Raw genomic sequence first — 23,465 nt, forward strand, 5'->3', positions numbered from 1 at the left:
TTAGTTGACAGGAAAGATGAGCTTTTTCCTCAGTGTGAAACTGGGCTGTGGCATCTGCTTTTCTGCATTCTGATTGCCACTCTTCCTGCTCACCTCTTGATTCACTGCTGTCAGGATGGTGAGAATATCTTCTCCTCTGCAAAAACACAAGTATATTTTGCATTAAGGTGGCAGTTAATGTCAGAAAAATTACCACATTCTCATATATCTTGATCTATACCAGTGCTAATGGCTCCTCTTATAAATAGGCTTCAAAGCAGTTAGATAAACTGCTTTGAACGATCTATATGCTTTATCCTACATTACTATTTTCACTCCAAGCGAGCGCTCCCACTGCCTATCATCTACCTCTGCATCCAAATCAAACTCCTGTCATTCAGAAGGAAAATACAGGTGTTGCCAAAAAGAAGCTTATGGAAACATAGTTACCGAGGACAGCTGTACTCCAAGTGCTGGCACAAAGCCTGTATGTACCAGGTCCCCTGCCTTGGGCTTCTGTAGGAAACATAATCTTGCAGGGTAGCCATGCCCAAGAGGAAGTCTGCCTCTGCAGGGATGCAGTCGAGCTGAAATCTTGCATCTGTTTCTACAGAAGAATCTTGCTCTCCAGAATCTGTTTCGATGGTCACACCTTTCTGGCAAGCATCACCTTGGCAGGCCTGAACAAAAAAGACTTTTGGTTTTCCAGCAAGTGAGCGGCAATTCTCTCCAGTGAAAGAAGTGGTCAGATCCTGGATAGGTACTTCCTGCCCATCCACACCATATATAATGCCTTTTTTCCCATGAGACAGGATACAGCAAACAAAACAGTCTTTGTCCTTATGGTCTTCGCACCGGTAGATGTTCACAGTCTTACGGATTTCCTCTGCGGTGAGGTCTCTATATTCTGCTATTGTAAAATGTAGCTTGCTAAAGACTTTTCTTAGAGCCGCTGGAAAGTAAACAGAAGGGGAGCCTTTTCATTACATGAAGGTTGGACTCTGCAATTGCAAATTGCATTTCTAGAGATCTTTTTTAAACATCCTGCTACAATACTGTCACTACTAGTTACATTCCTGCTCTGAAAATAATCTAGTAGTCTAATCACACGTCTACTGAGTTCCCTTAGTTCTAATTAAAATGCTTCCTTGCAATCTTGCTGTTTAGTATTGCCTCTGTCTGGAAAGTGCACAGAACCGTTAAGAAAGCTGTCTCTCTTTCCCCCACCCCCTTTACAGCTAATCCCTTAATCTCTCAAAAGGTTGAACAGTGCAGCTGCTTTACCCAAGAGGAGAGGGCACTACCTGTTTGGGTAGTACCTGTGCCACAGGAAAAGAAACCTCACACTCTTGACTCTTGAATTAAGTTAGGGTTCAAGTCAATCAGGGAAAGCCCACTGATGGATTTTATCTCTTGGCATAGGTAATGCAAATACACCCATCCCAAAGAACCTGGAACCTGCAATGCTGCTGATGCAGGACAGCCTGCTAAAATCAGGGCCCCTGAATTACCTAGGTATTGAGTCCTTAAATTCCCCATTCCCTTTTTTTTTTTTTAAAAGTTGGATGTTAAACAACTAATGCCCAATTCTGGTTCAGCAGCAACTCTGTTTCTGGTTCTGCATATTTTACAAGTAGTATGCATGAGTCTGACACAAAGCTAGCCTAGCTTGTAAAGCCCAGGCTGAGGTTGCTGCTTAAGGTTGCAGTAAACTCTATGAATAAAGAGCAAAATGCTAGTGAATTATTCTGAGTCAGCCAGTAAAAGCTTGATGAGTTGATTACAGTTTGTCAGCACAGGAAACAGAGCCGACTTAGCCACTACAACAAAAGTATCCTAGAAAAGAAAGACTGGAATTCAGATCTTTATTACAGAAAAATAAATGAGGTTTCTATTTTTGAAGATACGCACACTCATCTTTAATGTTCACTGTACCTGCATCCACGTCTGTCCCATTCCGATCCTTCATGTTTTTGGGTTCCGGCACTGCTTCCCTGGCTTTTGCAAAATTGTGATTATTCAGGATCAGGCACACTCCACGGGGTCGGCTAGTCATTTTGTAAGCTTCAAGCTGTTGAAAAGGAAGACTAGTGGTGAAACTACTGCACTGTCCTCCAGGTGCTTCTCAGCCCTTGTTAGCGGCACAGCAGGGTAAAGAGCCAGCTGGCTTTCTCTCTAGGCAGCCCTCCCAATACAGCTTTGCTCCCAGGACCTGGCAATGCACTGCCCCACCGCCTTTGGGACTCTGTGCACAGCATGACAGCATTCTCCCAGACACAAGTCATCATGGGGTACTGCGTTCACCCACTTCTCCATGCCCAGCCATCTGCGTATTTCCTGGTATAATAAACTTGTCCTATTTTGCTACCCTTGCAAGTCTTTCTGCAGTTTTAACACTGCAGCAGCTGCTACCTTGTGACTTGGCTTCAGAATAAAGGATGTTACAGAGTGGTGCAATTTTTTTTTCTAGCCAGTGCTTTTAACAGTTGGGCTTATAGTAACTGTTCACCTCATCGAGGCATGATGTCTTCTAAGACAAAATGATGATGTTTCCAAGAAGCAAACTGACTTACCTGGGAAGATTCTTTCCAACTGCCAGGAGAATCAAGTGCCACAGAGGATGCCAGCCATCTGGCATGGGCTGAATATAGACAAAAAAGTTTAAGTACAGAATGTAGCACCAGTGAAAGGAGAGAAGCTCTATTCCTATTCTGCATCTCCACAAGTACCTCCTTGTGGAAGTACTATAAAAACCTAAATTGTGGTTGAACAGCTGTTCCCATTAGCTATAAAGCACTGATAATCAATTAAAAGGAATAAAATGTATTGTGAACATAAGTAAGTAACTGGATACCTGATCACTTTTTAGAGAGGCACCTGTGTAAAGAAGTGAGATGCAAGTGGTCTAGAGAGTCCAAAAGATGAAGAGCAAAAAATCTAAATATTCATTTTTTGAGTTTCAGTTACCTTCAGGGCCTCCTGTACTGCCCCTCTGTTCCTCTGTAATGAGCATCTCTTCTCCACCTGAAAAGCATTCATTATTAGTTCTCTATGATACCTTTGCATCACTTCAAGAATAACTATGGGAATGAGTCCTTTCTGTTTTGTTTTACCAAATAGGTTTAATTCATATTCTTCAATTCTCTTCAACAGGCTGATGTTAATTTCTGCACAGAGACTCTTCAGGATATTTAGGTTGTCTTCTCCCAAAATCCCCTTCTTCTCCATTTCAATGAAAACGTCGAGCATTGTCTGGGTAATCAGAAAGGTAGTTTGCTCTTAGGGCACATCCATGCTGCCACTGGAAGGGAAGGTGCAGCATGTGCATATGCACCTAAGCTTTAATATACTGACAGCACCTGAGACCCACAGTCAGCCCAGCTGACTGGTAGCTCAGTTGAGACCTCAGCTGAGTCAGTTAAACTTGGTGCAACCAAACGTACAAGTACTGTAAGTACAAACATCTTCTCCAAACATACTCATTTCCCTTCTGCAGCTCAGGGATGCTGAGATCCGTTAAGATCTAACCCAGGAGACCTAATGGTAATCATAGAGGAATATATAATGTCATTTCTAATGACTGCTTTCATTCATTTGACTTCCAGTGGCTGGCTTGTGCCCTTAACTGCAGTGACCATCTTAAGCAATGACAAAGATGGGTATAACCATGCAAGTATGGTGTAGAGATTGCTCTGATGCAAAAGGGGACCCAGGGGACAGAAGCTCTTGCCAAACAGTGAGTGGCACAGCACAGTGGTCACCCCAAGGATTACTAGAACAGCTATCACTAAATGGCCACAGTCCCTCCTCTAAGAAAAGAGGGAAAATGCTAAGAGAGTTTTCACTAGACAAAACAAAGTACCCATCAGTCAGAACTGACAGCGTACGAGCAACTGGATCTCCTGCAAGGCTATTTGTAAACTCCAAGTTCTTGGGCCTTAGCGTTGGTAAGGATCTGCTGCTTGGATTTGTATTTTCTGAGTTTGGAAATAAACAGAACAAAAGCCTAAGTAATAGCCACAGTGGGTGATTTTCTGTGTTTGATAATGGCTTAGGAAGCAGCCAAAAGAAAATCAGTTGGGCAAGAAGAGTGAATGTGCTCATCAGTCTTCCATTGATCAAAGCCACTGAGTCCCCTAAGCCCCATATGGTGCTTGGACATGAAGGCCTCTGTGGCTGGCACAGGGCTGGCTGATGCTGTCTGGGCTGTGACATGGCTGCAAAAGCTACATGTAACACTAGCACAGACAAGTCCCATATGCACTAGAGAGCCTATAATCCCTTCCCAGGTGCGCCCTTTTTCTTACGGTGTTTTCACCATAACAAAAAATTGACCCCATAAGAAGAGTGACACTCATTCGCCTCAGAGCAACCCAAATACCTCTGTGGATTAGAATAATCATTTAAAAAAATAATTAAAGAAATCCTTACAATTTTAGGGTTTAGCCTGCATTTTGGTAATTCTTTCCCCAAAAGAAACTTGAAAGACTTCAGCTCATCTTCAGTGATGTCTTCTGACAGCTGAAAGAGCAGGTATCTAGAAAGAGAAGTGAAAGACACTGTTTCATCGTGTTCCCAAGCATGTCCCTTTGGACAATTTAACACCCTACTGTTGCACTGCCCCCTTCGCCCGCTCCCTTTGCCCCTGCAAGCACATATCCCCCTTAATTCGTTTTTAACTGGGGGGACATCAGCCTGAAGTCAAATCATCTTCAGTTGCAATTAAAAATCTCAGTTTTCCTAAAATCAAAACCACGCTGCAACTTCGTGGTGTTGAGAACAAAGACTCACACCTAGTCAACTTATCGCATCCCGCAGCACCCGGGCAGGGCGGCCTATGGGGACTGTTAAGCATTTCAGAAAGGTGCGGCTTTAGTTCTCCCCCTCTTACTGGACAGAAATTTCCAATTTTCCCTACGGTTTGCACCTGGTTTCTCTTGGAAGATGTTTGTGTGCTTCCAAACCTTATCCTGGCGTTCAAATCGCCGGTAAAAGCTTACGCCGACCACACGAGCAGGGCAGCCGATCTCGGACCGAGGTCCGGCTGGGGCTCAGCCCGGCCGCCCCGCGCCCCGGGCCGCCGGTCACTCACCTGTAGGCCGACACCCGAGCCCTGCCTGGGATCTGAAGCTCCTTCGCCATCTCCTCTCGGCTGGAGCCCAGCTGGGTAACCAGGAGGTCCATCCGACTGATCCGGTAGAGCAGCTCCTTCAGGAAGAGGAGGTTCCCCGCCTCGATCATGCCTTTCTCCTGCAGCGCTTCGAAGAAGTCCTGTGCCTTCTGGATGGCTTCCAGCTTCCTCATGGGGACGTGCTCCAGACTGAGGAACTTCAGAGCCGCCAGCTCGGCCTCGTCCAGCTCCTCGCTGACCACCAGCAGCCGCTGCCTCGGCAGCTCCATGGCCCGCGGCGGCGCCAGCCCTGCGCCGGAGCCGCTTCCGCCCGCCGCCGGGCTGGGCGGGCAGGAGGCGGCGCCCGGGCCCCTGGGAGCTGTAGTTCCTTCTGGATTTCAAACTGAAACAAGCCAAAAACCCCACAACTTAACATGCAAACTGCGCGTCTGCCAGAGGGGACTTCTCTCAGACGCATTGCAGACAGTTACGAAGCACTGACTATTCTTGAGTCCATTCGTGAGAAAACCGAGCCTATTAACGCAGGCCTAAAGGTCTCCTTCTGCCCGGGCTTTTCCTGCAATTGCCTCTCTAGTTTAAAGGCACTCACAATTCACTGCCGTTTTAATACAAACAGAAAGAAGCTCATAACGCCACTGACTCGACTTCCTCTTTGCGAGCCTTTCGGGGCTGCTAGCAGGCAACGCAACACGCTCGGTTGCAGCCATCCAGTGCTGTACCCTAACAGGCACCAGCCATGGAACCAGCTCCCTTCCCAGCCCTCAAGATTTGCTGAAGACCCTTCCAGCAACGGGAGCAGGCTCGCAGGAGTGCTGTGTGATCACATAAGACCCTGGGACGGTGCACCGCCTCTGACAGTCCCTCTGGAGCACTCCCGCTAGATGGTATTTCACAAAAACGGGAGGCAGGAAGGAAGAGATTTTACCAGCTGGCATTTCATCCTTCTGAAACCAAACATTAACACCTTAGTGCTCACCTTGAGCATGAAAGCCACTCTCAGGGCATCCACACTCTCCAAATAAAGAAACAGTGTTCTCACTAAGCACTGATTTAAAACCGGAAACCCTTCCCCCCAAAAAACCCAGGAAAAACAGTTTGACAATATATTAAGCACAAATCTTCACATTGTTATCACAGAAGTGGCTTATCAGCATTCAAAACCCTACACAAGATATTTGATTACTGCATGTGTGGCAAGTTCGGTCAAAGGTAAAAATAATCTGAACAGGGCAAGACAGCCCATGAGCTAAACATGCCCTCAAGACATGTTAAAACAAGCTCTTCCTAGTAAAGAGACTGAAGGAGGTATGGATCCTTCCCTTTGCACTGATATGCTTGGACAAACCAGGCCTAAACACAAAGTGGCTACACAGATATAAAACTAATGTAAAGACCTAGGGCAAGCTCAGAAGACACGTCCAGAATAATGTTCCACTGAGCTAGTGGAACGCGCTAGCTGCGTTCGCGGCCTGGGGAATTCCTGTGGCTGTCAGTAACAGAACAGATACCATCACAAGCAGCACAATTACAGAAAAAACACACAGAAGTGAGTATCTGGGAGTTCCCAGATCTCGACTGTATTATTTAGCAACTAGCACAGAAGTCACTGCAGATTAAACATGCCATTCTCAGTTCATAATTTGACACATCTCTAGTTGAAAAGAGGCAGATCAGAATAATTTCAGAGAGAATGTGCCCATACTAGTTAGTGGACAAAATAAAAAGTGTAACCAGTAAGGGCTGAACACCCAACATCTCCTGAGAAAAAACTAGCTCTGGACCCTTGCTGCATTGCTTAATCTCCTACCCGGTGTGTATTTTGCTTCCACTTCTCCCTGGGCTTCAAGACTTCCTGCAAAAGATCTTACAGATCACAGACACAGCCAACAATTCAACTAATCAAACTCTGCAGTACCTGAATTTCACACCACTTTGAGAACCAAGAGTGAACCCTTATATAGGTGGTGGGAAACCACATACTTAGAGCAGCCCGTGTGGTGGGAGAAGCTGGCAGCAATCTGAAGACAGGCAGGCTCCTCACATGTACCACTAACCCATCCCAAGAGCAGCACATTAATCAGTCACCCTAAAACCATTACGGTGGAGAGAATGACAAAATTCCCACGGAATGTGGGCGTAAACAGCTCTCTGGGAAACTGGTGTTAAACTGAACGAATAGGTAGCAAGATGCAAATGACTGGGCAGGAATTCATGCCACCGAACAACATTATTTCCGCCTGTGCAACAAAGGGCCCTCCCCAACTCTTCTAAGCATTTTCCTTTTCAAACAGCATCACTCTGATCCTGCCTGCTTTCAGCTTAAGCCTGCAGGACTTCAACTCACCAACTTTGCTTTCCTACCACCCTTCTGACTCCACTTTCTGGTGGTAGTGCTTCTGCTGGCTGAAAACAAAACACAGAATTGAGTGCCAGGATTGTTTTGCCATTGCATTTGGCCTCCCAGCCAGGAATTGAAGAAAAGGGAGGACAGGCAAAGTAACTATAGCTGAGGGCCTGCAGAAGAGGAAAGGTGATTGCCCCTTGCCATTCTCCAGGTTGTGCTACAGGAGAAAAACGAGTCAGAAAATTGCAGATGCAACTTCCTTCTTACCTCTCAGTTCTGTGGGAGGGACACAAATATGTGCAAGAATGTATCAGCCATGCAGCCGCAGGTGTGTGTGAGCATACTTTGCTCACAACCATAAAACTGAAAGTGTGTTTTCTCCTTCCTTGATCACCGCATGAGCCACATACAAATTCACAGTATGGCTACTTCCTGCAGTCCTTAGAGGATTTTGATGGGGTTTTCTCTCCCTTCTAGTAGGTCTTCATCAGTAGGCAATAATGTTAGCTATGGAGGTGGCCTGATTTTAACAGGTAGAACAAAATACCATGGCCATTTAATGGCATGGTGTGACTGACCAGCACACCACCCCAGTGGAGGACAGCTCAGAGGAGAAGGGACAAATAAACCAATGACCTCAGGGAAGAATATATCCTAAGGAAAGCTCCATTAACCTCAACATCAGGACTGGAGGGTCACCTTAGTAGAGAAGACAGCTGCACCTGTGAATCATCAGGTTCTCCAAGACAATTAACAAAGAATAATGTCTTCCTGAGCTAGCCAGACGAGCATGGGGGGTGTGACTATGTGGCTCAGCCCAACATAAAAGAATAAAAACAGGACAACTGATAAAACATTTAAACTTTGAAAAGAGCAATGGGCTTGACCTGGCTTCAACCCACATAGTGCACTGCGACTGGGGATGCCGAATGTCATGACAGTGCGCATATAGAGACGGGTAATGAGAATCATGTTTGTATTGTGACTCAATGGTATATTGCAACTGCTAAATTATGCTTGTGTTTTGATTTCAGTATATTGCTGTATCACTCTACTAAATCAAAATCCCATGTAACACCAAATACACCAAGTAAGTAAATTTTACATCCAATTCCTCCTCATGTGGAATATCTGAAAGAACTTGGTCTCAAAGTATTGAACCCTGACACCGAGAAATATGAAAAAACAGAAATGCTGTAGATTCACAACTTCACTACTGGAGCAGCTGACACCTTCCAGCAAGTTCTTCCCAGAGGAGCAGTTACTTCACTTAAGCTATACTTCCTTGTAATAAAACAACATTCTAATTCAAATCTAATTACTAAACTTCATATCAGGATCTCATTTATGAAAACAGTATAAAAATGTAAATAAACTGTTGCCACACTTCCTGTATAGTTAACCAAATGTTAGCTGCAGAACTGTATCATACTTAGTAACACCTTCTGATAACTTTTGCAACAAACAGCACTCATTTACATAGTGCTTGTAACGTCTATTTATTATTTATGAAACCTGTGTGAACAGAGCTGTGATTCTAAGAATGGGCATTCTCTCTTTTACTTGGAAGGTGAAAAAGGGCAAGGGGAGCAAAATGAAAAGTTTCGCTTCAAGAACACAAGCAGGATTGAATAAAGAACCCCTGCTTGATGGCTAGACATGGATTTCCAAAAAATACGAACTAAAAAAAAGCAGAAGTTACAAACTGTCTCAAATCAATCCTTTATCTTGTTATAAACTCAAAAGGAATGTAGCCGTTAGAATCCCATACAGCTCCCACACACCACCTACACATTGCTGAGGATGCAAGGGAAGAACATCCTCACTGACATCAGCTGTCATTATCATGAAAGTCCTGAATTTTAACTTATTCTTTCCTACCATCTCTCTAGCTGCTAATGAAGGGATATCACTATGCTACCCCTCGGGGTGGCTGTCATCAAATACTTCAGCAAAGGCAACATAACTTCTGCTGAAGTAAAAGTGTCCATAATGCTGACTGTCCCTCAGTCAGCTCATCTGAAAGAGAAACACACCACCCACAAACAAAGGTGATGTGAAAACCAAGAGTATTTATTACAAGAGAAACAAGAGTCCACTGGAGCTAGTCAGGAGGAGAAGGTATCCGAGTAGTGGATCTAATCAAGCAGGATCATCCTTCCAGTGATCAACAGCCATTCAAAACAGACTATCCCTTAAAAGCTCTGAGAAAAAACCACAGAACTCCTACTATTAAAAAACCTAAACAGCGGTGCTGTTTAGCCAAGTAAATTGATAACATAAAGCAAACCAAATATTTGGAGGAAAAGAACCAAACTTGTATTATCATGAACATCTTTTTTCAGTCCTTCTGGACAGGGGTGTTATTTTCCATGAAAAATTACACAGCTTCCAGAGACAGCCAATGATTCATCTCTGGGTATATCAGTTATAGTCTTACATATGCTCCCTAGGAAGGGATCTAGCATTCTGAATCTATCTGGGCTTTCCTTCAGATTTCAGAGACAAGTCAGACAGAAATGGACTTCCATTGGCATTTCCAATAACTTTTAAAAATCGTACTACTTGGAAGTGCTTCCTCACTTGAAACCCAGACTGAACAGACTCCACTGCTTCCGCAGGACAGAAAGCCAGAGTGTACTCCTTCACGGCCTTACCAGACTGGCACAGATCCAGATGCCAGGAGACTGATTAAACATGCAAACTGGAAAATTTAGGTCCCATGGCCCCTTGAAGGACTGGGGATAATTACACAGATCTAGATAATTTCTCTTGCAAGTCCTCTTCCCTGTGGAAGCCCACTCCAGATGTGATTCCTAACTGAGTATATTCTTATTTTTCTACTTTTCAGTTGACTGGCATTGTGGAATTTGGAAGATCAATTGCTTCCGTAGGGTTGACGTTATCTTTGGCATCTGCTTCCATCCATTTAATACTCTTCCTCCCACTTCCTTGTTCACTTCTGTCAGGATGGTTATGAGATCCTTGTGCCTTGAACAAAAATGGTAAAAAGTTACATTGAAATACATGGTACTTGCAGCTAGGCCAAGAAGCTTATGTGTGTTTGCTCCAATAAAACAGTATCTCATATCTCAAGGGAAGGCTACTACCTTCCCTTCACCCTGCCCGTCACTGAAATTGCACACTCCATTGTGCAACCACAGAATTCAGTGTGTTTAGGGGAATAAAAGCAACCTCTGCGTAGCATCGCTCTCCAGCAAACACAGCCCCCTACTTTTATTATAGTCAGAAGAGCGCACTAAGATGGAACAGAACCAAAACTGTGCATTCTCCAAGCTCTCTTCTGGACACCATGAGAAAGTGATGTCTGAAGATAAATTCTCCTTTCTAAATCAAGTTTATGATGGGAATGGAAGTGAGGCAACAATAAAAATTATCACTAAAGAACACTGATGTTTTGTGTGTGTCTGTGTAATCACTCAACAAATTCGCCTCTCACCAGGTGCCACTGAAAGAAAAATCATTTATCTGTCAAAAAAAATATTAAAAAACATGCACACACACAGACTTGTTTATATGTATGTTCCAGCATTGTAACCCTGCTTCTGTCACAGGCAAACTTGGGGAAATAACTTGTACTTTGGTTCACCTGTAGAAGAGTAACAATGCCCAATTCCAGAATAATTACTGTTCTGCACTGTCCTGCAGGTAAAAAGCACTACATAGCACAAATGCAAAACATTGATGTTTCAGCACAGCATGCTTAAGTATGTATGTCTGCAATACCCCAAATATGTATGCATTCAAAATAGTACTTACAGTGGGCAAAGCAACTCCATCTTGTCACAGAGGCATTGAACGTAAACACTGCCAGTCTTTGTACAGCGGTAGCATTCATAGTCTTCCACCGTAGCCATGCCAACAAGAATATCAGCCTGATCAGGAATGGAAGTCAGAGGGGTAGCATCCGTCTCAAGATGGCCAGAAAAGTCTTCTTTTACTGTGACAACTGGATGACCTACAGAGCCTTGGCAGGCCTGGATGAAAAACAGCTTGGGTTTGCCCGCAAGAGAAGGACAATTAGATCCACTGAAGCAGGAGAGTAAATCTTTTATATTTACAAACTCATGATCAACACCTTTTATTTTGTCTTTTTCACCATGGGAAAAAATGAAGCAAACAAAACAGTCCATGTTACTATGATCTTTTTTGCTGTATTCTTTAACTTTTGCATACATTTGCTTTGCTTCTAGATCCATGTGCTCAACTGTCTCAAACTGAAGCCACTTAAACACCCTCTTCACAGCCTCTGGGGAAAAAAGTCAGACGGCACTTGTTAAACATGAACAGTGACAAGGAATATGCTGAAACATCAGTGTCTGTGTGGTAGCACAGATATTAACAGAACTGTTCAGATCCCACCAATAAACTCACCTGCCTGACTCTTAGCCTGCCAAATCTAATTAGAAAAACACAAATGGCTAATTTATTTTTTTAGACACAACTGGGTTAAGCATTACGCTATCTAAAGCAAAAATAAGTTTCAGATTAACTGATTAATCAGCACAAATTAGTGAAGCTTACTGTGTTAAAGCAAGCTTTAACTGTGCATTGCATAGTAATCTCAGATGTTTAAAAGGAACACTTAGCAAGTTAAAGAAGAGGTACCTCTTTAGAATGACAAATTCTGCCACTCCTAAATGAAGTAGGTCACTCATTCTGTGAGAATGATCAATGCAGCAAGAAGGCAGGCAGGGTAACCCGCTAACAAATGCTATGCAGACTTTGCAGCAAATGTTGACTTGTTTGTGTGGGTGGTGAGAAAGTAGCTGGGAAGCAAGCAGCCTGTAGACAGGCTGGATGGAGTTAAAATATCAGTGACATGTGTTTTCATGAAACAGATTTTACTTTGAGATAAGCTCTTGTTTATCTTAAAAGTGACTCAGGAAGACAGGTTTTAAGGAAAATTCTAAAGCAGTAGCATTTATTTGCGCATTAAGTAGAATTTAAGGACTTAAAAATATTACTCCATGACAGCCAAGAACTAAAAACAATCAAAAAGTGAAAAGGTGGAATAGTAATGCCTCCTTTGCTATTTGGTACATATGACCAATTAAGTCAATGCTTTTTACCTAGAACAGAAAGTAGTCCCTTCTTTAAGCCATCAGCTAAGCTGTTGGAAATGGCATATTTCCAATTTCTACAGTGACTGTCATTCCAGTTACTCTGGAGGCAAGGGAGCTCAGTGGACATGATTCTTCTTCACAGGAAAGATTAGATAGTTCTTTCAGAGAATTATCAGAGAAAAAACCAGAACAGTAATTGGATTAAAAAAGTACTTACCTCCATCTTTCACTGTTCCTTCTCTGGCTTCATATGGATTTTTAAAAATGTAGTTGTTAAGAATCACACAGTAACCATGGGGGTTATTTTTCATCTTGTATGATTCCACAAGCTGTAGAAACAAAGAAAACAGTTAAGAAAGCAGTGCCAACCATTCAAAAGAGAAATATGCTATACATAGATTGTTAGTTCTTCATGTCCAAGTGCAAAAAAATCATGAGGGCCAAGATACAAGAAAAGCAAAGCCTAGGACTACAAGCTAGCTACAGGGGTGAGGAATATGCTTTGTCTCCCCGAATCCCTCCTCCTCTCTCTGTGGTTAGGATATGATTTTGGCATGGGAGAAAGTGAGTATCCAGAAACACAAAACTGCATGTGCAGAAGAAAAGTTCCTGCACCCTATCATTCCCTCTGAGAGTCCTTAGGGGTTTCCAGTGAGGTAGCATATTCTGTTGCTCCTTTCCTATCTGTCCAGGAGTATCCTGGCTGGGACTTCAATGTCCCAGTCTTCATTATCGTTAAGATTGTTTTTCTTCACACAACAGCTACTCCTTCATTTCTTGTCTAAAAGATTGTTAACAGCCAGGTCTCACAAAGGAACAAAACTTGGTCTTGTTTTGAAAATAGGAATTTTCAGCTCTTCCACCTGCTTAGTCTGAAGAATTTACGATCCCCCCTCCCAGGAGTTAGATAAATACTTTAAAGATAATCTTGAGGTATTTCTCACCAAGCGTGGTATCTCCCTCTCTGCTCCTTGTCCTGCTGGATGCACAGACACAGCCACTGGATAGGGGATTTTTTGCTTAGAATCATTTTCTAAGAGGGAGAAGATAAACAGAACATTTTAGGACTAAAGATACACCTTCCACTGTGCATATTTCAACACTCAAAAAAACAGCACAAGGAGTGAGGTGGAGCATGATTTCCACATCACTGAGACACCATCATTTTGCAGAGCTGGGCCAAGCAGGGTTCCAGTTTCACAGACTGCTGGTTATTGAAGTTGTGCAGAGCTGTGCTCCATTTCTTCTCTGCTCTTTTACTGGTAGCAAGATCCAGATAATAAAAGGCTGAATGTGAGTAGTCACCCCAGGCAAGCCATTTGCTAGAAACTCCACTATGGGATACATAAGTGAAAGAGGAGACCCATTTTTGTACATTGGTACACTACAGCTAGTTCATTCACTTCTCTTCTCCAGAGAACCCTACTGTTTGGGTGGACACACCAAGGATGCAGAATACTAGTGTAATGGAAGATTGTTCCTCAAAGGAACAAAACACTTCTTTGAATACAACTGCCTGAAGTAAGTGAAGAAATCATCAAACCCATGACTCTACCCAAGGAAATAAATCACAGTACCCCTTTTACAAGTTACACAGATGTGTTTAAATGGAATTTAATTGTCAGGGCAACAAGACGTAAGACATGCTCTTCTTCTGTTTACCAAGGGGGACAAAATAATAACAATACTACTAAAAAGCCATTCCCCTGACAACAGGGCTTGCTTACACTAGCCACCCCTGGCATTTTTCTTCTGCTTTTTTAGAGACACAAGCACAGGTCAGCAGCACAAAAACATGCTGGGGAAACTAGTCGGTACCTCTGCAGGGAACTGCATGGACTGTTTAGATGTGTCTAAGGAAACACATGTCCCGAGTCATCCAAAAGGAGGCTCAGGGGAAAAATGTAATAGGTCTCAGTTGTTGTTGGTTGACAGAAAGAGTAAGACCCAGCTGTGATGTCACAAGTCACCACCTCAGCTGCAACAGTCCAGACACACTGAAGTCCTTGCAATTTCACATCTGGTACAGAAAGCTAATGGTTACACTTTAGCCAAGTACCTGGCCTCCAGGGACTTTTCTTTTGACTAAGAGCAAACCGCCTGGCTAACAGAAAATAACGTTGACAATCTCCCAATACAAGTTTCCCCAAGGCAACTGTCACCTCCAGTCTCTTTTGGTGACTAAAAAGCTATCCTGGTCCAAAACCAGCACTGCACTGTTTCCTGAAGAGAAAAATTGCATTCAAGGCAAAGAGGAGGGAGAAGCAGACCATTTACAAGGCACAGAACGTATTTCAAGGAGAGATAGAAAAAAGTATGATGCGATAATGAAGTAGCAGAAAACTTCAGAAACCACAGGTACCAAGAGCTGCTCTTCCTATCCTAGGATACTGTAAGGGCTCTCTCTTATCTCTGGACTACTAAGCTTCTGTGCTGGTTTTGTCTGGGATAGAGTTAATTTTCTTCATAGTAGCTAGTATGGGGCTGTGTTCTGGATTTGTGCTGAGAACAGTGTTGATAACACAGGGATGTTTAGGCCTTCTCTGCTCCTCACACCACCCCACCAGTGAGTAGGCTGCGGGTACACAAGAAGTTGGGAGGGGACACAGTAGGGACAGCTGACCCCAGCTGACCAAAGGGATATCCCACATTGTATGACATCACGCTCAGCATATAAAGCTGCGGGAAGAAGAAAGCGGAGGATGTTCGGAGTGATGGTGTTTTGTCTTCCCAAGTAACCATTATGTGTGATGGAGCCCTGCCTTCCTGGAGATGGCTGAATACCTGCCTGCTGATAGGAAGCTGTGAATGAATTCCTTGCTTTGCTTTGCTTGTACATACAGCTTTTGCTTTATTTATTAAACTGTCTTTATCTCAACCCATGATTAGAGATAAAGAAAACCCACTTTTACTCTTCTGATTCTCTCCGCCATCCCACCGGTGGAGAGTGAGCAAGCAGCTGGGTGGTGCTTAGTTGCCAGCTGGGATTAAACCATGATAGCTGCCAAGGATGGAGCCACAAAGATCACAAAAAACCAGCTCTACTCTTAAAACACCAGATTAAATAATTAGATTAAATAATTTACCTTTCTTTTTTTCTTCATAGGTATCAATTTTTTTCTTTATGTCAGCTCTAAATCCCTTTAACGTATCTTTCAGCATTGCCAGGTCATCTTCTTTAATTATCCCCTTTCTTTCCATTTCCAGAAAGACCTTCAACATTGACTGGTAGAACAAAAACACATAAGCCAAGCTCATACAGGGACCTTCAATGACTGCAGTATCAGAAACTTCTGGACAGAGCAAAGGACAACATCCTCATGCCCAGAGACTGACCAGCTAAAGACCAATTTCTTTTTCCTCCAAACCTCATTAAAACAAGGGTGAAGATGCAATGCAACTGAAGAAACGCATCACCAAGGTTAAGATAGGATCATTAGAAATTGCCTATGGCTAGGTTATCCAGCTTTGTTTCAATAGTGCAAAACACTGATGTCAATAACAACATCGCTTCCTGTTGTGCCTCTGTGTTCAGATGAAGTGCTGTTAAGTCATTTAGCTGTGCCATTTCACATTTTCTGTTACAGAAAAGGTGTTGAGGGCTAATTCTGTTTTTTAAAGCTCAACAGTCCACCAAGCTGGAGGTAAATCTGCTGATCTTCCTACAGATGCCACAATACAAATAGGACTTTTAAGGAAGCTTCTTAATAATACCAAGCATTTTTATAAGACTGTTCATGATTTACAATACAAGTATTAAAGTAGCTCATCAAACCTCTTAATAGTTTTGTTAAATACAAAATTCCATTACCCCAAACTACAATAAAGAAAATGTACCCAATGATACACAAAAATTTGTGGTTGAACTCACATTAGAACTCGATTTTCTGTCTCCAAAACACTGTTTTTCCTCCAGCAAACATCACTTTTCCTAGATACAGCATACATACAAATGTCTTATAAATGCCAAGCAAAGACGAAAAGAAGAGCATGACGGATTTTGCAAGAAGAAAAGATTAGGGAGACAGGTGGTGGAGGGAAAATAGGAACAGGAGAGCAAAAAAGGGTGGAGAAAAGATCCAATGAGAAAAAAAAAAAAAAAGAGTCCAATCTTTCCCACAGCAGCTATCAGCTAACATCACAATTCTTTCAACAACAGATTTCAGTGAGAGCAGACTGCTTTTTCTTTCCTCCCTTCTTAAAAGAACTAGGAGACTCTGAACTAGCCTTGCAAGAAACTTATCAAGATCACTTTGCATACAGCATTATCCTGGAGCTTGTTCTTTGGTATTTGTTTTTGGAGCAGGAACTTCATGCTCTTGACATCTTCCGGAGTCAAGTCCTCTGCAATTCCATATAGCAGTTGCCTAGCAATAAAGAATAGAGAAAGACTGATTAAGAAAGTTAAGAGAAGTGAACACCACAATTACACATGTGAACTGCAAAATGTAAAACTCACAGCGGCAGGTAATCATGCCATAATAAATACAATTATGCTGGGATATTCATAAGACAGCAGTGCAGATAGAAAACACCACAGTACACAACAGAACTGTGGTATATTTTGCATGCAAAGATTTACTACTTCTGTGCTTACCTGTAGGCTGACACCTTTGCCCTGCCTGGGATCTGAAGCTCGCTCTCCATCTCCTCTCGGCTGGAGCCCAGCTGGGCAGCCAGAAGGTCCATCCGATTGATCCGGTAGAGCAGCTCCTTCAGGAAGGACAGGCTCCCCACCTCGATCATGCCTTTCTCCTGCAGCGCTTCAAAGAAGGCCTTGGGCTCCTGAATGGCTTCCAGCTTCCTCATGGGGATGTGCTCCAGGCTGAGGAACTTCAGAGCTGCCAGCTCATCTGTGACCAAAGCCTCAGAAATGTCAAAAAGGAGTTTGTTGAAGTCTGTATTCATTTCACATCAGGATTTGGATCTAAACACAAGCAGAAGATGATTTGTCAGTAGCTGTAGTGCATAAACGTGATTATAAAAGGCATCACATCATGTAGAATAGCCCAAAATAAATACATGCAATCAAAAGTACTTCAGTAGAGAGAGGCTGTCTTGCTATCATAGCTTTGATGCTTAGCTCTTTTGGTTGTCTCGACTTAACAAGGAATATAAAAAACTGTGAACTAAATGAAATTGACAGAGAAAATCATGGATCATTGTCGCTTCCGAGGGGTGTGCAGACAGCGGGAAGTATCAACATATAGGATGTACAATCCTGTCAGGCTGCTCCTGTTTTGGTTTTGGTTTGGTTGGTTGTTTTTTGGTGGTTTTTTTTTTCTTTTTTATTAGGTTTGATCCCATTTGGAAGTAAGAGCCACTTGCCAGTCTGAAATGCAGACTATGTAGTAAATCAGATTGCCAAGTTTTACACCGTAACAAAGATAAAGGTTTTACATCATAACAAAGATAAGAGTCCACGAGTATAACTCTTCTAAGCTATCTGGCTTGTCCTTTCTTTATACATTGCTTCTGACCCTGGTCAGCATAGCCAAACCACCTCTTCTGTTACCTGCATCAAATAAAACTCTGTTCCCAGCTCTCAATCAATTTTTAATGTTCAAATCAAATACAGATCATGTCAACCTTATTAAAAAGGCCAGGAGAATTCTTGTCAAACTAGTTCTGTTTCACTGACCAAATACCACCTCCCTTCTCCACCGCTTCCTCCATCAGCTTTAGAAATATTAAACTTGGCTTATGGGTCCAACTTTTAAGCACAAGAGAAAGTGAGAAATACCCACGTGCAAGCCTTCCAACTATCTCACCCTGATATCTAAAAGACCTGCCTTGACCGCGCCTCTGGTAGGAGAATCATTTGCCACTTTATTCTCTCTGCCTTAGATCTAAGCCACCTAGGAAGCTCTGAAGAGGAACTCTATAGAAATGCATTTAGTAGAGGTCTTTTGTCCCATTGAACTCACTGAGAGACAGAAAAGTTGACAACAGCAAATCAAAACTTCCTATTACTACACTACCGGAATATTAGGCAATTCATTTTAATTTTACTGCTACAGCAAATGTTTCAATAGCAGAGCTAATAACTCCAAGGTAGCCCAGCTAACTGAATCAGTACTACTGTAAATATTTTAAAAAAAAATTAATTAACAGACAATTATACTCCCCTTTCCTCCAAGGACCACTCTACAACAAAGAAGCTTTTTGTGGCATACCCTTGGCCAGCATTCTGTTAGTTAGCAAGAGTGAACATACAACTCAATCTTAAACCTTTGTCTATCAAAAAACCTGGTAAAACTACAAAACATGCTTTGTGATGCAGCATATGATTCATGCTCTGCCCCCAAATACTGTTTTCTTTAAATCCTTTAAAACTGAACTTTTAAACAGACTACAACCCACACCATTCAGCCCCATATCACCACAAAACCACTAGTACTTGAATGAATGTGCTTAACTTGATGATTCAATGATCTCAGATCTGACTATATTTTTATATCCACACAGGAAAGAGAAGAATACTTTCGTGGTAGCTAGTTATGATGTTATCTTCGTTTTCACACAAACCATGTCTTCTGTTTAAGATACAAGGCATGTGCTTATAAAAGTAAATCTTTCTGGTAAAGGAAATTTTCATTTTTATTTCTCAGAGGCTCTAAGTTTCAAACCCACAAAATTGTTGCAATTAAAACAGATGTGCCACCTACACTCTATATTTAAGCCTGTCCGTAAATACAGGGAGCACACTAAAACCATTGTTTTAACTGCTTCTCCCACTTTACTAAATTAAAGACACAACTGATAAAACAAGCAAACTGAATAATAATAACAACAATAACAATAACAATAATTTTACATCACTCACATGGGAGGACAGGCTGCAGGACTACCAGAACAACTCAAAAAAGTGAGACAGCCACAGTCTCTAAAGTTCCAGGAAAAGTGTTGCCTTCTGTACTATGGTCTATATTGTCACATGACTTACAGATGTGGTCATAATGCAGCAGTTCTCCACTCCACCTATCAGGGTTCCAGGAAATTAATTATTACAGTGCTTGTGAGAAAAATTCGTGAACAAGCCACAAAAGTAACCAGGTTTTGCTTTTCAGGGTACACAGTAAGCAGCATAGCCAGGACTTTCTAGCATACAGCACAGCTCAGTATATTTGCTCCCATACATAAATCCTAATTAAAAGACAGTGAGGGAAGGGTGAATCAATTATAACTTCCTCTTTAAAAATATCTCAGTCCCACTGTCCTGCTGTGTCACCAGATCCTCCATGACTTACCTCCTTTCACTGAAGTCCCTCTCCAACTCACCCCAGCCTATTTTTAACAAGCACTTTCATGGGAGATTATTTCCTAAAGTTAAAAAAGTCAACTATCAGCACCGAATTCAATAGCAGTACTCAGTGAATACAGGAAGTTGAAAGGCTAAACATTCCTTTGATATTATTTGTATGATATACTTCCCCATGTACAAGAGAATTTAAGCAATAATTAACTTTTGGCATTTTCACCCTCTTTGAAGTATAGAACTCTGCCTTCAATGGTAAGGTTCCCAGTATGGTTTGCTGGTCACCAGTATCTTCTTTGCAACAGGAAATAAATGATCAGCAATTACCAGACTCTCTGAAGCTTGTGAAGTCAGTATTATGAAAAAGAGACAGTTAGGAGAGCTGAAGTCTGTTAAAATTTTGGAATGAAAAGAATCATTCATTGATTTCAATCTATCTACCCTTATAAACTCAAAATTATAACATACCCTTCGACAGAACGAGGCATACAAATTCCTTCCAAAAGGCACACGCTAGTAACAGTTCAGAAAATGTGTCTGACTTATTTCACTGGCACAAGTTGTTCTTTTATCCAAAGGCTGAGCAGCACCTCAAGCACAATCTGATCTTCAGGTCCAAAATGGTTCTGTCTCCATGTAATCCCATGCCTCAGTGTCTCTCTACTTGCATGAGTTCCTCTGTGTCTTAACTGAATCAAGATTCCAGTTGCAGTTTGAAAGAGGAAGCATGACGTGATCAGCACTGTGTGAAAAATATTTGCAGACAAGACCAAGCCCAGGTTGGCTCTTTCCACATAGAAGCCTCTCCCATCATGCAGCAGTTTCAAGGACCAGCCCTCCTGGCACTGTTCTTCCTCTTCGTCTTTACTGTTTCACTTCTCGTTTCTGCCTCTCTCACCCTTCCCCAAAATGTTCCTGTCCTTTTGTTAACTTACAGTCTCTCCAATTCCCCTCAGCTCCCCTGGACCCTGATTTTGTCCCTCCAGCTTCCTCTAGAACTCTCTCAGTGACTCAATCTATTCCTCCTACAGCAGCCTGCCAAAAATTCACCTCTCCCAGAAAGGTTCATCTTGAGGAAGTGAAAACGCTGAGGCTACTGACTATTCTACTGGCACAAAGCAGGATGCACAGCTCCTGCACAAAAACCGTCAGGAGGGATGGGATACTAGAGACTTGTCGATGTTACAAATCCCACGTTAAGATCATGATCTTCCCAAGATATCGGCTTCCCCAACAGAAAGACTTTTTTTACACTAGTTCCACTTAAATCTGTCCAAACAAGGGTTGCACAACTCACGACTCATCTTTAATTCTGTAGGTGGAAAGCACGCACACGTGCATATGCTTCTGTTTGCCACCAGTAAGCCTCAACAGAAACCAACCGCATTTTTTTTGTTTGTTTTAGGCTGATTTCTTTCTGGCACAGCTCTGTATTACAAGAGTTACACTGAAGGTGTACAGTGTGGACAACAAGGAGCAATGAATATCCAAGTTGTATAAAAACCACCCACTCTCCCTCAAGGCTTTCAAACTGCTATCTTATAACACACTGCAGGAGATCATGCAGAAACATCCAACAACCTTGCCGAATGGCAGCTGCAGTTACAGTACTAAGCCTACCGTGCCTTTGGGCTTGTGCTGACAGAGTACCACTGCATGCACCCAGGTATTACAGTGTGCAGCCACATAAACACAACCCTCAACACAGACATGCAAAATAGTCATCCCAAGTAGTACAAAACATGGTAGTGTAAACTGTGTTTGAACAAACCTTACTATGAGCAAGGGACACTTTACCAATCTTTTATATTTCACAAGTGTGGATCCCTCTCCCCAGGGAACTCAAACAGAAGTCAGCTTAGACTCTTCTGATTGCCTTTACCTACCTATGATTTAACTGTAGATTGCCCAGGCAGAAGCTTCTACAGAGAAAGCAAAATAACTCATGATCATGTTCTCCATCTACCGAACTTGAAAATGAAAACAAGATCCCACAAATCAAGGTCAAAATTGTTGTCAGTGTTTATGTGTTATCCATACTGACAAAAATTCAACTGTTACCTAAACATACAAAACAAGAGTGCACCAAGCCTGAACAGTAATTGCAAGCCAGAAACTTCATGATTCTATTACAATATGTTATATATTCTACTAACAGACAAAACATTTCTATCTGCGGCACAAACGTGTCTTCAAGTGTGGCAGCCATACTAACTCAGAAGATTCAAAATGTCATGGGTCATACAACTATCAATTCATTGTGATAAAAAGTGACCATTTTGTTTTGGCAAACTGGGTGCATTTCAATGCTCTGTATGATACAAAACTCCCCTCCTAAAAATCCTGGATAGTGCAAGCTAAAAATTGCATCCAACAGCACTAGACAGTACTCTTTCAAATCTTCATCCTAACTTATGGCTAGTAATCATATATAACAATCAGTGTTTTGCTGGAATAAACCAAGTTCACTCCAGCTTAAACCTTGAGGCAGTTAAAACCCCACTGATTCATGCAGCCCAACAAAGTGCAGGGGCCAGTCAGAAACAAGGATAAGCCTTACCCCAGTACGTAATTTTTATCTCACCAAGCTCTTAAAAAGAAGTATGAATTTAATGCAGTAACAAACAGGAAGGACACAGACATACATAGTAAATGCTCATAACAAAACAACATGACATTATTTCCGTTAACTCACAAAATGCTCTGTTAGACGCTTAATCAACCAGAAGCCTTGTTTGTCATATGGCTGCATTTTAGATCTTAAAACAAGAAACAATAATCACAAAATTTAATGCTTTTCTGAACTGGCAAAGATCTTACACCCTGACACTTCTGCAGATTCATCCTCATACTAGTATCAACTGAAGGTTAATTGGAATAAAAAAAAGACGGCATCAGCTCAAACACAGAGTTCCTGGATTTTTCTAAAGTTAATCAATCTGATAGACCTATACAGATACACTGCGGAATGCCACGTTTCATAGTATGCAAATCTTCTATCCTAACTTTCCTTCCCAGAAGCGATGGGGAAATGACAGTTCATGAGGTTTCACAGAGGGAATACCACACAGCATTTTGGCTTTACTCAGTTTTGGAAAGATCTCATTGTACATGAGGTTCATGTTAGCCATTAGATGGTATCAGTGTGCCCTGTGGAACAAATTAATGATTTCAATAGTTAACTCATTCTCCATTAAGTTAAATGTAATTTAAATTAGAGATAGAAGAAATCCTTTTCCACTTACTACTTAAGCTTTCTCTTCTTCATTCTCACCTTTGTCTTTCTCTATGAACATAGCTAGCAGATTTTGAGGCAGGATTTAAAATTGTTAGCCTGAAAAATAAAACATGATGAGCCTAAACCAGACCACTAACAAGCCTGGTTTAGATATGGAAGGCTACATGCAACCCTCATGCCATCAGGAAACCACTTATATCTGCAGTCTGTGCAGGTTCAAAAATGTTTAACATGACAAAAGCATGCTTCTCCCAACCCTGGTAACTGAATACACAGATGATGCAAATAGCTAGCACATGATTGTTTTAATTGTGTCTCCTCCAGTTTCACAGTTTGACAAAAAATCTATGAGGCCTTGCCTTGAAGCTAACAGTTCCTCAGGATTATGGGTAACTGCCTTAGAACAGGTAGTGTGGTGGTTTGCATTT

At 42.1% G+C, this 23,465-nt stretch overlaps 1 protein-coding gene across 2 annotated transcripts; it reads right to left on the reverse strand.

Annotated features, from left to right (window-relative positions):
• CASP8 (caspase 8) lies at positions 1–18,261 on the reverse strand (the record flags this gene model as incomplete). Of its 2 annotated transcripts, XM_082001516.1 has the most annotated exons (9): positions 17,171–18,261; positions 5,072–5,103; positions 4,411–4,516; positions 3,093–3,231; positions 2,947–3,003; positions 2,553–2,620; positions 1,915–2,050; positions 430–931; positions 1–136 (listed from the first exon to the last, which is right to left on the reverse strand). In XM_082001516.1, the coding sequence occupies exons 1-9, from the start codon at positions 17,447–17,449 to the stop codon at positions 1–3; spliced, it is 1,455 nt and encodes a 484-aa protein (XP_081857642.1). In that variant the 5' UTR covers positions 17,450–18,261. The 2 variants fall into 2 exon arrangements, with proteins under 2 accessions (XP_081857642.1, XP_081857641.1); XM_082001515.1 differs by lacking the exons at positions 1–136; positions 430–931; positions 1,915–2,050; ... (3 more) ...; positions 4,411–4,516; positions 5,072–5,103 and adding exons at positions 10,295–10,445; positions 11,235–11,724; positions 12,759–12,870; ... (1 more) ...; positions 15,628–15,766; positions 16,803–16,908 and having other exon boundaries at positions 17,139–18,261.
• Between the last annotated feature and the right edge of the window lie 5,204 nt (positions 18,262–23,465).

This window comes from Phaethon aethereus (genome assembly GCF_964289735.1).
Source record: "Phaethon aethereus genome assembly, chromosome: 6".
Taxonomy (NCBI): Eukaryota; Metazoa; Chordata; class Aves; order Phaethontiformes; family Phaethontidae; genus Phaethon; species Phaethon aethereus.